The sequence below is a fragment of the Euphorbia lathyris genome, chromosome 1, assembly GCF_963576675.1.
Source record: "Euphorbia lathyris chromosome 1, ddEupLath1.1, whole genome shotgun sequence".
NCBI classification, from domain to species: domain Eukaryota; kingdom Viridiplantae; phylum Streptophyta; class Magnoliopsida; order Malpighiales; family Euphorbiaceae; genus Euphorbia; species Euphorbia lathyris.
Genome location: NC_088910.1, coordinates 18945930 through 18960894, shown reverse-complemented (window position 1 = coordinate 18960894; position 14965 = coordinate 18945930). Strand labels below are relative to the sequence as shown.

General features: G+C 35.3%; 1 protein-coding gene across 4 annotated transcripts; it reads left to right on the top strand.

Annotated features, from left to right (window-relative positions):
• The first annotated feature begins 201 nt into the window (after window positions 1-201).
• On the top strand, window positions 202-3358 carry LOC136223679 (C2 and GRAM domain-containing protein At1g03370-like). 4 transcript variants are annotated; one of them, XM_066011826.1, is made up of 4 exons: window positions 202-546; window positions 2008-2145; window positions 2352-2622; window positions 2937-3358. In XM_066011826.1, exons 2-4 carry the CDS (start codon window positions 2035-2037, stop codon window positions 3197-3199), a joined length of 645 nt encoding a protein of 214 aa, XP_065867898.1. In that variant the 5' UTR covers window positions 202-546; window positions 2008-2034; the 3' UTR covers window positions 3200-3358. The 4 variants fall into 4 exon arrangements, with proteins under 4 accessions (XP_065867898.1, XP_065867874.1, XP_065867891.1 ...); XM_066011802.1 differs by having other exon boundaries at window positions 2922-3358; XM_066011819.1 differs by having other exon boundaries at window positions 1938-2145; window positions 2922-3358.
• The last annotated feature ends 11607 nt before the right edge of the window (window positions 3359-14965 follow it).

The window sequence follows — 14965 nt, the reverse complement described above, 5'->3', positions numbered from 1 at the left end:
GGGGTCTAATTGACAGGAGACAAAGTAAACAGGTTCAGATTCATAAGTATATAAATCAATGGGAGACTAAATTATAAAATGGGAAGGGGTCGATTTGAACAAAAATTAGATTAGCAGTTATTAAACCTGAATAAACAAAATAAGGAGGGTTAAAAGAATAAAAAGCCTATATATATTCTAAATTAGGTTACGATCATTTGGCAGCCGCCAGCCCCCTCTTTCATTACATACTCTTCTCTTCCTCTTCATCCTTCAACATCTTGAATCTCTCGTCCATGGCTTCCGGAAGTCCCCTGCCTCTTTCCGGCCGCCTCTTTCTCTCTCATATCTCTCTTTCAAGCTCTCGTCCATGAGCTTTCAAGTTTCACTCAAACCTCGATCAGTGCTTGCCGCTCAAACCACGCAATTGGCTTCCTTATCGGTGCCGGAACTTCCGATTTCTGTTTCGCCGGTTCTTTTCTGTGGTAATTCCTTGAGAATCGCTGGCTTGAGTCAACCGATTCGGCGACGTAGTTTTGTTAAGGCTACGGCTGCTGATGCCGAAGGGTAAGACTTGCATATTCTTTACAAGCAGACGGGCACGTTATGTAAGCTTTTATACATGCTGCAGACTCAGTGAGTTAATCTAATAGCTTCCAAATTTATTGATCTTATAGAAAAAAATTATGCATATTAACTGCCCTCGATACCACATTCCATTGTTTATATTTCCTATTCCTTTCTTTTTTGGTATATATGGAGGTTATTAAGAGTTTTACCTCTGAGCCATCACGGTACCATATCTGCAAGACTCATTGTTCTGCTCTGGCAAGCAGAAACACATGAAGCCAAAAATGAAGTCCTAAGAGCAGCTCTAGTGAAGTCATAAGCACCATTTGCAATGATCTTCTTGATCAATCTAGTTATCCTATTAAGCTCTTGTTATGTGCACAAAAACCAAATCGAATCGAGTGTTATGCACAAGGCATCATTAAGGGTCTGTGGATCAATTTAAAAGAAAAAAAATGGAAAAATAAATGTGCCTCCAACTAGTTCACAAAGAATATGGTGAAGCAAATTGTAATTGAAGCTGAATTTTCACCCTTTAAGTGTTGTTTTTAAAGATGTGATATCAGTTTTTTTGGTTTAGTTTTTGGTTTTCTTTTGTTTAATCACGCTGAAGTGTGATTGTTCACAGATAGGGCCTATACAGTTTTAGTGCTAGTTGCACATGCACAGAGTATAACACACACGTACATACAACCGCACTCTTCAGGTTTCCTTGATGCCTAGAACACTTGGATGTAAGAAGAGCATGGTTGTGAAATTTAGTTGTTCATAGCAGAAGTAGATTTTCCTGCTTTCTCTTAAATAAAGATTAGATGTTCGTATCCATTAGAATAGTTTTTACCATATTCTGTTCCATTTGATAATTTAAGCATTTGACCAAGTAATGCAGTTGCTCAACGATTCATAACAAATTTGAAAGTGTTTTTACTTTTAACTCTTATCTGTATTGAAGCAGAAACTTCATTCTACTTCCAGTTGACATGATGATTATTAACTCTCATTGGATTGTCTTCCTAGGCCCCATTTGTTTGTGATTACCTTAGGTTCAGAAGATAGATATTATGATGTAATTTCAGATACTTGCATTGCATCTATTAGTGCTGCTATTTTCTCTTATATGACTCATCCTATTTCAGAAGTCTTGACATGATTTTGTTCAAATATTTTGACTTCATTAATAATAGTTACTAATTTTTAGCCCCTCATGCTTATCAAAATGCAGTTGGTTACTACAATGCTTGAAACTGTTGAATTTATAGTTGACAATCTCGGGCCAATTTTATTTTTTAGATGAATACACGCCTTCATGTGCTTTTTATAAATAGTATTCGATGAATAAAGTTATTAATTTGATATGTAAACTTACATTTGAATGTATATTTTTGCAGATGAATCTTGAAGAAGCTATTGAATATGTAGCTTTTGATGAACTTATTTAGTTGTTTAATTTTCCTGTAGGGAGTTGTTAAGAAAAATGTAATCCCTATGAATCGTATCGATGATGCTGTTGGAAGGATTCTGCTTGTCAAGTTTAGCATGGGCCTCTTTGAAAACCCTTTGGGTGATCTCAGACTTGTCAATGAGCTCGGAAGCCAGGTCAGTAAAAAATCATTCACTGTTGGATTAATTGTGCTTGCAAACAATGAACTAATGCAGTTTATTACATACACATATGCATTTGAATTGGTCTATCTATCTGACAGATGATTAATTTTTACTTATGGTGAATATTTTTCTGTGTCTTTTGCTTGCTAATTGACACGCTTTGCAATTTTCTCTGCTCTTCTTTGTTTTATGTTTAGAAATTGCAGTTAGGGAAGCAGAGGTGCAAGACCAAAGTTGTGAAGAAGAGCTTAAATCCCACTTGGGGAGAGGAGTTCAGTTTCCGAGTTGAGGATTTGAATGACGAGCTTGTAATCTCTGTGTTAGATGAGGACAAGTATTTTAATGATGAATTTGTTGGCCAGATTAAAGTCCCTGTCTCCCTAATTTTTTATGCAGATAATAAATCTCTTGGCACTGCTTGGTACACTCTCCAACGCAAACACAAGAAGTCCAAGAACAAAGATTGCGGTACTTTATCTGAATTTTATTTTGGTTGTTTTACTTAATTAGGTGCTTGAGTTACTGCTTTTTAGGTTTTGTTTCCTATTTGGGTCATTAGTTATTGTCAATTGAAATTATTGTTTAGTTTTTGTGAAATTGAACTTAGTTGTCTGCAGAAGATTCTGATTTTGGCCCAATGCAGAATTTTTCTTTTTTGGTGTAATTTAAAATGCAAGTTCACTCAGCATTGTGTCCTTTTATTGTTGTTCTTTACATAATAGATGTCCTGCATACTAAATGGAATTTTAAATGTTTTTCTTTAACAGGTGACGTTTTTTCAGGCATAAATTTTTCTCAAAATAGTTCATTTGCTGATTTGAACTCTATTGATGATCATGCCTCGCTGCCCAGGAAGAGTGCAGAGATGTCAGAGTCTCCTTCTAGGTCATTTTGCGGGCCTTCAGTCTCATCCTCTGAGGAGATTGCGTCCACTAAGGAGGAAAAGGCTGCTTCCCAAAAAAAATTTGCTGCAAGGATGGCTCATATATTCAGTAAAAGTATAGAGGCAATAGCAAACTCTGATAGCAAAAGCATTGTCGACTGAGAGCCACCTGAAACTATTGGATCCGAGGATTCTTTTTGTGCTTTCTTTGGCTAAACGAGTTGTACATGTATTTGATTCTAACAAGTTGGGAGTTCACCAATTTGCAATTAGACTCATCATGAATAAGTAATTAAGCTAGTAGAAGTTATTAGTTCTTTATTTGTTACACGATCTAACACTACAAAAAAAGGGATCTATTACGACGCTTAAATTTGAAGTTTAACGACACTTTTTGCCATCCCTAAACACTTACCGACACTTCTCAAAGCGTCGTCACAAGCGTCACTAAATCGCGTGTCGTTAATTTTAACGACACTTAGAAGCTTGTGTGGGTAAATTAAATCTGACGACGTATCACATACAAACGTCGGTATGCTTTCGACACTTACATTTTTAGCGTCGTAATTTTGTTTTTATTATTTGTTTTAATTTTCGAAATTCTCACTACGTTTTAATAAAACGTCGCAAAATTACGACATACAATTTTTATTACGTCGTCACTTCACGTCAAAAAACATTCATAGCGTCTTCAATATCATGAAACTTACATTTGTAAACGTCTCCAAATTTACAACATAATTTCACAAATGTCTACATTTAACTACATTATTTTTATAAATCGAAGTCTTGAATTCCATGACACATGGATCAGTATTATACTAGATATTTATTTTTAATTTTTTATTATTAATTATTAATTTTTTCACTAATATTAAATTTATTATTATTCTTAACCTTCTACTAAACTCCAAAATGAATAATTAAACAATGCAATAAAATTAATTAAACAGAAAAATATATATCTAGAGATAATAATTAGAGTTAAATTCAATAAGAAACTAGCCTAAATATTACAAGTATCACTTCAATATTGTAGTAAGAATGAAACATAAATTTTACATTTGTGCTTCCCCTTTAACGAACTTATTTAAAATGAAAAAAGATAAATTGGATTTTGAAGGAACATAATTTGATTGTCATAAGAATCACCAACCTGTTAAGATGAAAGCAATTTAATTAGTTAGAAAGAAATCATCCATATATTACAAAAAAAAAGGCATCATTTATTTATATACTTATTTTGCTACCATTCTATTAATCAGATATCATCCTATTAATCAAATGAATTAAAGCACTTTTCCGATCAAATTATCCAAGACATTTACATCTCCAAACTCCACTAAATGAATTATAAGCAGGAAACAGAAAAAAGGACTAGCTCATACAAATGCACAAATACAGTATAGGTTAATCACAATAACTGCAAACTCATAGAACTAGTTAAAAGATACCAAATATAAAAAGAGACCTCTTACATTGTACAAGAAAATAAAATAAAAATTTCGTGAAATGAAGGGAAAAAGAATACCTTACAATTGTTAGCTTCGATGCGTATCCATCTTGGAAAATAAAAGAAAAACCATAGAGCTTGATTCAAGTCCCCAATTTACTAGAATCCAATGTACAAAGATTAAACTATAATAGAATAATAAGCTAATAGTATAAGAAAAATAAACATTGATCAACTAATACTGCCAACTCATGAGATAAAACAAAGCAATAGCATAAGGAATCAATTGAACTTTAAGAAACAATTCAATCCTTTCTGTTCTTCATGTAATGTGCACTCAATTCTATAATGTAGAGAATCAAATTAAAATTGTTCTAAAAAATCAAGTACAAAGCATCTAACATTAGCTTATATTGAATAAAAGAGGAGAAAAAATAGTACCTTTAAATTATTGTGTAGTTCACTAATAAATCAAGTTAAAAACAATAAAGATTGTAAACAACTAAGAAATACCATCACCAACAGAAGTTGGAACATCATGATGAACTTGATTGCGAGCTGATATGATTTCAACTTCCAAGAAGCTACTCAGATACTTTATCATTGAAGTTTTCCTGTTGTGAATATAAAAAACGAATTAGGACCATAATAGAAATAAATCAAATGGATCTAGAATAAAAAAAGAATTGACAACAAAAAGATACACAAAATGTAAATGATTTTCATTGCTCAATTGTTGGATTGAATAACAACATTTGAACAAATTAGCTGTCCTAAAAAAAAGTTCAAAATCAAAGCATATTAAAACCCTTGTTTATAAAGAAAAAAATATGAAAAATAGACAGAACCATAGAAAATGAAAAAGAAGCATTTGGAATTGAAGAGGTCTAACGTGAATTTAGAAGAAATAAAATAAAATAAAAAGAGCTTTACCTGTGCCAATTGACCAGGAACAAAATCTGCAACCATACATAATGTATATATCAGAAAAAGCAAATGCAAGTTTATACATGATGATAAGCTCATTGTATACAACCAAGACCATTTAAGGGTCTTGAATTGCTTTAATCCCTCAATATATGAATAAACTCTTGTTTCAATTATCAAAACAAACAGAGTACAGGCAATTCAATCACCACTGCCTAATGATAAGAAATAGAAATTTACTTTCAGTAATCAAAATTGATTATTCATGTAAACAACATTAAGAAAAACATTTGGATTAACGCTAATAATAATTCCTGAAATAGAAAACAAAACAATTCAGAAAAACAAAAATTAAAGCTAAAGGAACCTTGAGGCTGAAGCTAAGAAGATTACCACCTTTCATATCTCGAAATTCTGTTCAAGGAAAAGAAAAAGGCAAGTATTAGAATGAAGAAGAATAAATATTTGGATTAGATAAGGGTGGAAGTGGAAAACGAAATAGAAAAAAAGAATCAAAACTATAGATCTATAGAGAAAAAAAAATTCACTAAATCCAGCAATTAGAATGGAAAGAATGAAAGTCCGAATACAAGCAACAGGTAAAGAATAAAAGATTTATAACAAACAAAATAAAGAAAATACGTACCAGAATCAAATATCCCGCCAATGGGCAATTCAATCAAAGCGCAAACAAAAGTCACTAAAGTTCCAATTTCAGAAAAAGAGCATCCTGTGGAGAACAGTCGAGTTGTCTTAATCAAAAAAAGAGGAAAATCGAAAGATAAAAAATTAGAAACAGATCCAGAACATAAAAGAGGCAGATAAGAAAAGAAACCATATGAAATCAGCACCGGAGAGGCACGAGATCACGTCGCTGGCGTCAAACCCACAACCATCGCAGATGTTAGGGTTAGGTAGTGAGGATTTGGGAGATAATGAGAGTGAATGAGAACTTGGGAGGAAAGGAAATGACGTGCAAAAATTAGGGAGAGAGTAGGTGTGTGGCGTGCAATCATGTCCCTTCTCTATGCGACATCGTTTTGTTGAGGTGCTGGAGGAGGGAAAAATGACAACCGTGTTTTTCAATTGAGAAGGAAATGGATAAACTTGAAGGACAAATACGTAAAATACTGGATTGAAATTCATTTGCAAATTGAACGTGATTTCTCTGTTGGTTTTATATGGTATTAATATCAAAATGTGTCAATCATTTTTATTCATACTGTTCATACCAATGCTGATTTCTCCACAAAGGCTTTCAGAATCATTTGACGACGTGTTTGAAAAGTGTAGTTTAATTATTAAATATGGAGACAAAACTAAAAGTGTTTTTAAATTAAAAGATATTAGGACATTTTAAATCGACGCAAAATCTAAATCGTCTTTATGTTAAAAAAAACTACCGACGTTTTTTTTTTCCGAATGTGAAGTTAAAATTTTTAAAAATGCCAACAAAAAATTAAAAGCATCATTAAATGAGTATAAAAAACGACGCAAATGAAAAATTGTAGTTGAATTTTTAAATATAAGATAAAAAATAAAATATATTCAAATGAAAAATATATCGGGACACATTTTTACAACGTAAATTGTAAACCGTCCTTAACTAAAAAAAACGCCGATGCTTTTTTTTAAAAGCATAGTTAATTTTTTGAAAATGCCATCAAATAATAAAAAGTATCGTTAAGTGACAATTAAAGTCGACACAAATATAAAAGCGTGGTTAAATTTAAAAATATGAAGACACATATTATAAAGCGTTGCTAAAAAAGTGTCGTAATAGACCATTTTTTTTGTAGTGTAATATCCATTTCAAATTAAGTTGTGATCATATTTTGAATATGTATGTATTTATGCAATGTGTACTTGTAGTTTTATGTGTATGTTCAATAATATAATATAGAATCAAGTAAATTTTGATTATAAAATTTTATGCTAGATGCTGGAAAATTTTGTAATTTTTTTTTTAAAAAATATCAATATTTTGTGTCGCTCATGAGGAAGGAGCGATACAAAGTGTACCAGATTAATTGGGGAGCTTGTGTCGCACACCCTTGGAGCGCGTCACAAGAATTATCATATGTTGTGTCGCGCACTCTAGAAACGCATCACAAGAGTTATCGCTCTATTGTATCGCGCGCGTGACAAGTGCGACACAACAGATGAGTATCTTGTGTCGCTTTCAAGAGCGATGCAAAGTTCTTGTGTCGCACCCCTGTTGTGTCGCACAAAAGTGCGACACAACAATCTGAAAAAGTGCGACACAAGTAAGCATTTATGTACTAGTGATTTTTCATTTTATTTTATTTTTTATGTAAAAAAGAAATCGCAATATTACAAGAAAAATTGGCAACAATTTCTTGAAAACCTAAAGCACCAAGCACTCTTGTACACTTTAAGGGTTGGCAAACTCATGTCACCTCACCAATCACTCGTTCAAGTAGCCATCATTAGACATGCTTTTAAAAACTTAGTAAACTAACACATGATAAAAAAATTTAATCAAATTTGAAATTTCGTTGAAATGATTAGAATTTGCAACCAAAATCTAGGGATGGATCGAGCCAAGCCGAATTTGGGCTACTTATGCTTGGCTTGATAGAAAATGATCGAGTTCGAGCTCAGATCAAGCTCAAAATCATATTCGAGCTCAACATCCTGTTCAAGCTTAGTTCATTGAGAAAAGTATCTGATCGTGAGCCGCACACGAGCAGCTCATTTATTTTTTCATGCGCTTTGCTCGCGAGTAACTAATTAATTGTGTTCATAAACTTTTCTCGTGAACTACACATTAATTATGTTCATAAGCTACGTAATTTTGAAACCTACAAAACTAAAATTTAATATAAAACTACGTAATTTATTACATTTTCCCATAGAAATACTATTATTAAAAATAAGTGAGCATGTTAATGAACATTATAATCGAGCTTATTCATGAGTTTGTTCACAAACCTATAACTAAGCCCGCTCATTCGCCCTGCTCAAGCTCGGTTCATTTACACATCGAGCCGAACATGATTGACCTTTTAACGAGCCAAATGGCGAGCTGCTCATGAGCGGGATGACTCATTTCTAGCCCTAGTCGCATATGAAAAATCTTGCTGTAAGTTAACAATAAAGAATAAGTACCAAAATATGCTCAAGGTTTTTGACCAAGTGGTAATTTTAGCCTCAACGTTTGTGAAATGATGCAATTATAGCTATATTTAACGTAATTTGTTAATTGTATGAATTAATTATCTTGAGGCTCGTACGTACTTTATTGTTTCTCTACCATTGATTATTGTTGGAAATTTATTCTAGGTGCAATTTTCCTTTTGTCTTCTCTGATATATTTTAATAGCTTAATAGAAAATTTAATTTTGTTGGATCTACCGTTAATGAAGTCTGAAATTGTTCCATCTAAAAGAAATTGTAAATGGAGAATATATACTCAATTTTAGATAATGGGCAGATTATTAACGAATGAAGATTTATAATCTACAAAACGGGCCTTTTTGGGAAGAAACTCTAATAAATTACAGACAGCAAATTAATGTGGGATTTGAAATTAGAATACTGGATTTATTTTGTTTTTATATAGGATAGCTTGTACTGATAAAGCTCTGTTACTATTCATATTTTCAGGAATTCTGAAAAGCATATATATATATATATATATATATATATATATATATATATATATATATGTTTTATGGAATTGAAAGTGAAGTGCTTACATAATTATCATTTTTTAATAGAAATTTACATAATTATTCTACTTTGTGCTAATTATGATTTCTCTTAATCAAGCAACACAATCTGATTTAGTTTCAATCAATGTTCTAAAAGTCGCTAGGCGCTAGTCGGACGGACAAAACCTCAAAAGATTAATCGGGAATTAATCGGATTTGTATTTTTCTACTTTTTATATTTATAATGAAATAAATATTATATAAACACATTTCAAATATAAATTATCACATCTAAAAATAATATTAATAAACAAAATAATATTAATAAATATTATATACATATTATAAATATTTTTTTTAAATAAATAATAAATATCCATAAATATTCATAAAAAATGTGTCTATTTCTCTCTCCATATTCATCAAATAATTCTGAAGAAGCAAAGTGGTGGCTGCTGCATTTTCGTCAAAGCGATGAAAAAGAAGGAGCATAGGAGTGACAAGTGAGTGGTGGCTGCGATTTTGTGAAATGAATCAATTTAGGGAACTAACTTTAGATGGATATTTGGGCTTTTTTAATTTCTAATTTTAATTTTTAATAAATTGAATGAAATTAGTTTTATTTCATGCTGTAACTTAGTTTTATTTTTTTTACTTGTATGATCATTAATTATGTTTATTATTTTGTAGCAAACTTTTTATAATTTTTTGATTTGACCCGATTTTTAGCTGCCTAACCTGTTTAGCCCGACTTGCTCGCCTAGCCTAATTTGGCCCGATTTATCCCGACTTGAACCGCCTAGGCGGAAATATATCGGACCCCGACTTAACCCGCCCAGTTATAAAAAATCGGTCAGTGTTGTGAATTTCGCCGATTAGTCACCGACTTGGCCGATTTTTAGAATACTGGTTTCAATATGTAATGGATAGAAATTTAACTGATATGTTGTTGTTGTTGTATGTAATGGATAGAAATTTAACTGATATGTAGAACTACAAATCCAATTTTATCACAAAGAACATTCTTAAAGATTTATTTTCCCATAATTGACATTCTCATAATTGAGCTCAAACTTATAAATAAGAAAACCATATGCTAAACTGATGCGGACATCTTAAGTGGGATCGCTGATCACACGTGCTCTGGCGGATCCTTAGAAATCAGACCCACGGAGGTTATACCTAGGAGGGCGGATCCCCATGACATACGAGCGGGGCGGATCTAGGAGTACACAAAGAGGCGAATCAACACCTTCGCCTGGGCGGATCTCGGTTTACTTCCTCCCGAAGTAATTCACCAACAACCCTGACAATCCGTACCTGTACCATTGTACTGATTGTCGGGGCGTATCACCTATTTTACCCTTTACGGATAGCCTTGTTGAAACCCTAGTAAGGGGTAGTCCTTGTCTTTTATTATCTTTAGGAGGATGTATTTAAACCCTCATTTTTGTAAGGATGAACTAACTTTTAATCAATCAAACATTATTCTCTTTGAGAACCGAGGTTTACACCTTGTTATTGGGATTCACTCCTTCTAGTTTAGCTAGAGAAGAAACTATTTGTTGGTTTACGATTAAAACCTTCATTTATTGCTTTCAATCTGTATCAGTTGGTATCAGAGCCGATCGTTTCCTGACCCGAAACTTCTTTTGGCAATGGTTCAACCCCGACAACCGCAAGATTCCATGGAAACCAGTGACCGGAGGTATGAGGAGCTGAGGGAGCACCTCGCGGAGCAGATCCAGGCCAGCCATGAGCGGCAGAGGCAAACAGACCAACGGTTCCTGGAGCTGGCTACCTCCCTAGAAAACTTCAAACAGGAGGTTCGGGCTCTAATCCGAACAAACGCGGGAGGATCAACCCAGAGAAAGGAAGGAGTCCCTGAACAACAGCTTCCACAAATGGATCCTAGGGATCCTGAGGTAAGAAGACCCAACTTTGTCCTTGTGCATAACGCTGATAGTGATAGTGATGACTTTAAGGGTATCGGGAATGATGATACCGTTAGAACTATGAGGGATGTTGGGCCTGTTGACAACCGACGTGTGGAGGTTGCTAGAGTATATCCAGGTCTAGGAAACCTTGATAGAGATGATGCCTTTAAGCTAAAAATAGACTTACCGTATTTTGGAGGCGAACTGGATATAGAGGGATTCTTAGACTGGTTATCGGAAGTGGAACGTTTCTTTGAGTATAATGGGATTCCTGATGAGAGGAAGGTGAGGCTGGTGGCGTATCGCCTGAAGGGTGGCACATCAGTTTGGTGGGATCAGATGGGGGAAGAACGAAGAAGAGGGGGCAGAGATCCGATTAGATCTTGGCTACGGATGAAGGCGATGTTGAGGGAGCGGTTCCTACCGCCGGATTATGAGCAGTATATTTACAGCTCATACAGGGGATGCTCTCAAGGGACCCGAAGTGTCCATGACTATACCTCCGAGTTCTTGAGGCTTTCGGCAAGGGCCAACTTGTCTGAAACTGAAAGCCAAAAGACCTCTAGGTATCTAGAAGGGTTGAGATACAACATCCAGGATCGTATTGGCACACAGATGGTGGTTCGGGTACAAGATGCCAGGAATTTAGCCCTCAAGGCTGAATCTCAACTAACCGGAAGATCCAAAAGATCCGCCACTACTGAGTATACGCCTGGAGGAAGAGATAATATGAGGTCTTATGACAAAGGCAAGCAGGTGGCGAGTGCCAGTGGGGCCAAGTGTAGACACCGAGTCGGAGGACCTGTGACGAAAACCTGAAACAAGACGGTCGAAGCGATTGATTCCGGAAGTTTTGAAATATATATAAAGAATAATAAGCTGAGGAAAATTAACGGCACGGCGCGGGCACACAACGGCATCCCGCACGCGGACGACGATGGTCGAACGCCCGCTTGACGGCTCGAGACGTGCGCGCGGCGTCCGTCGGACGCACCGCGAGTGGCACGCTCTCGACGCCCGAGCAATGCCTGGGACCGCTGGCGGTGCGCGCCCTCGTGGGCCGTTGAGCACACGTGCCTGGCAGCGCGAGGCGCGCGTTCGGCGGCCGCGACGTGCGAGCGTCTAGCTGCGCGGAACGCGCGCTCGGCGGCCACGGAGTGCACGCGTCCGACGGCGCGGGGCACGCCCCGAGGGTCGCCGGGCGGGCACCCAACCACGTCGGGCGAACGCCCAACGCGTCGGGCGGACGCCCGACGAGGGTTGGGCGCTCGCCCAACGCCGTTGGGCGGCCGCCCAACAAGGTTGGGCGGTAGCCCAACACTAGGTTGGGCGGCCGCCCAACCACAATGGGCGACGCCCAATTTTTTTGGGCGTCGCCCATTGTTCCGGGATCCATTTCCCTATATAAGGGCACGGATCCCAAGGTGAAGATGGAGGATTTTTTGGGGGAGAGCTTTCTCACACTAGATATTATTCTAGAGAGAGAGGAAGTGGATTTTTTGGGGAAAAAAACATTTTTTTTTCCTAAAATTGAAAATCTCTAAATTTCCTAAGTTCAATTTTTACTAAATTTTTCATAAAAAAAACGGAAGTTCGCGGTTCGTGGAATCAATCGGTTTCGACGGTCAGATACTGAATTAAAGGTATTATCGGAGGACTAGACTCTTTATTTTATTTAATTTATGATCTCTTTCTATTTATTTTTTTATGCTATAGTTTTTATTCCTTTAGTTATTTATTTATTTTGTCACGTTTTATTTAGTTAGCGTATTTATTTAATTTTCGTTTCGTGTTAAATAAAATTCGGTTTTGTTTTAAAATAAAAAACCTCGTTTTGGATATCCCAATACGAACCGTGATCCGATAAAAAGGTAGTTCGGGTATCGAAAATGTTGTAATTATAAGTTTTTTAATTTAAAAGAGGTTTCCAAATAACGTTTTAAAATGAAAACATCGTTTTAGGAACTTCCGTTTTCAACTATGATCCATCTTTGGTAGTTCGGAAGTGCAAAACGATTGAATTAGATTTAATTTAAAGCTTTTGAATAAATCTGGAAAATATTGGAGTGCTGCTGTAATTTGCCAATTCTGTCACTAAATGCTGTTTACCGACGGATTTGCCGTCGGTAAATCTGCTCAAATGTAAAAAATGTCATTTCGGTCCCTTTTTCTTAACTTTTAGACTTTTAATCCTTAGTATACATATATATAGTTAGTTAATATATGATTTTCAAATTGTTTTAGAACTTTAACATATATGATTATTTTAGGAGATTGGTTTTTTCCATTTTTACTCTATTTATATATATATATGTATATATTATATTTCCTTCCTTTTTATTGTTATCCATTCAAGTTACATTAAATTCTATTTTAAATGTTATTTACTTGGGCATTTTGGGGAGATAATTAGTAGATATTAGTATATATTATTTTTGATGTTTAAAACTATAATAATTATGTATATATGTAGTTTTGGGATAGTTGGGTTATTTCATTGATTATTATTTTTGGATAAATGTTATTTTCCTAGTTATAAGATTCATTTGCTATTTTCAACACTTTTAAAATGTAAATGTACTATATATAGTATTTTCATATATGTATTATGTAGTCCCTTTTTATTAATTTTTATTCTCATAATCTCCTTTTGATTTAAAGGTATATGTATATGTTAAGTTATTTTCTTTATTCTTTTGGCCCATTCATGGGCCCATATTTCAAGTGGGCTTTGTTTAAGTATAAATGGTGGTTTAAATGGATTTGTTAATGTGATTATAATAAGTAGAGAGTCCATTAAATAAGTGGGGAAAATAAATCACAAAAAAAGAGTTTTCAAATTGAATTGTTTAAACTAATGTTTTTTTGTAATGTAAATAAATAGATGCATTCTTGTTAATATTTCAAACCGTCTTCAAAATATCACGTTTTAAAACCTTAGCCCGTTCCAACGACGGATTAAGCGAACATTGTAAATAAAATCGTTTTCTTCATGAATAATAGAATTTTTGAATCATTTTCTTAAAGAATTTGTACAAAATAAAATTGACTTGTATGTTTAACCATGTTTTCTCATTAAAAGGTTTTCATCTCAAACGTTTTCAAATACTCGAGTCGTTCCAACGGCGATTCGGGTAAACTTCATCAAACGGGGTTTTAAAACGCACCCTAATCGTTCCAACGACGATTAAGGTGCGAACCATGTAAATAAATCCGCTTTGGGGAAATAAGTTAGAGTAGAATAAACACACAACATAACGTTTAATACGGTTGTAAATAAATCACTTCTTGCTTCCCCCCTCTCTGTGTATGTATAAACATAAATGGGTGATTCTTTACTGGTGTGGCTTTTCAATATCATATGCTCAAAACGGTTTCTAAAAAGAGAAAGAAAAGGGTTTCAAATGAATTTTAAACTTAAAGAAGTATACGATTTGTCCGTTATCGCCTAACATGCTGAGTAGGAGGCCGGTGGTTCATAACCGGGCGATGTCGGGGTGCCTAGTAGCCTTTCTCCGGAAAGGAGCTAGCCTTCTCGGCTCGTACCTAAGTTTCCCGAACCCACACCGGTCTCCCGCAAGGGATCGGTGTTCATTTTCCCATTCGTGGGTGGCGACTCTTCCATATCTCCGAGCTCCGGTCCTGCCGAGCAGCTTGATTCCACGATTGGTTGCTTTCGGCGCCAATCACCGCTTACGTCGCCATGAGGTTGTCCACCCCCCAGTCCGCCCGGGAGATTAGGCCGCGGCACCTCGTCTAACAAGTGGCGACTCTGCTGGGGAAGCGAGAAATTTGATTCCGGAAGGCATGCACTAAGCCCTTAACGGGGACGGATCGTTTTACTTCTTTTCGTATGCATTCACGAGCATTATTGCAAACCCTTTGGGTAATTTCCGCGAAACCTCTAGCGAGAGTCCATTCGTCGCTCGAAAGA

Excerpts from the sequence above, each read along its gene's own strand:
- LOC136223679 (XM_066011802.1), top strand. The coding sequence starts at position 2,035 with ATGAATCGTATCGATGATGCTGTTGGAAGGATTCTGCTTGTCAAGTTT. Across the intron at positions 2,146-2,351 it reads TCAATGAGCTCGGAAGCCAG|AAATTGCAGTTAGGGAAGCA; the intron begins GTCAGTAAAAAA and ends TTTTATGTTTAG. Across the intron at positions 2,623-2,921 it reads GTCCAAGAACAAAGATTGCG|GTGACGTTTTTTCAGGCATA; the intron begins GTACTTTATCTG and ends TTTCTTTAACAG.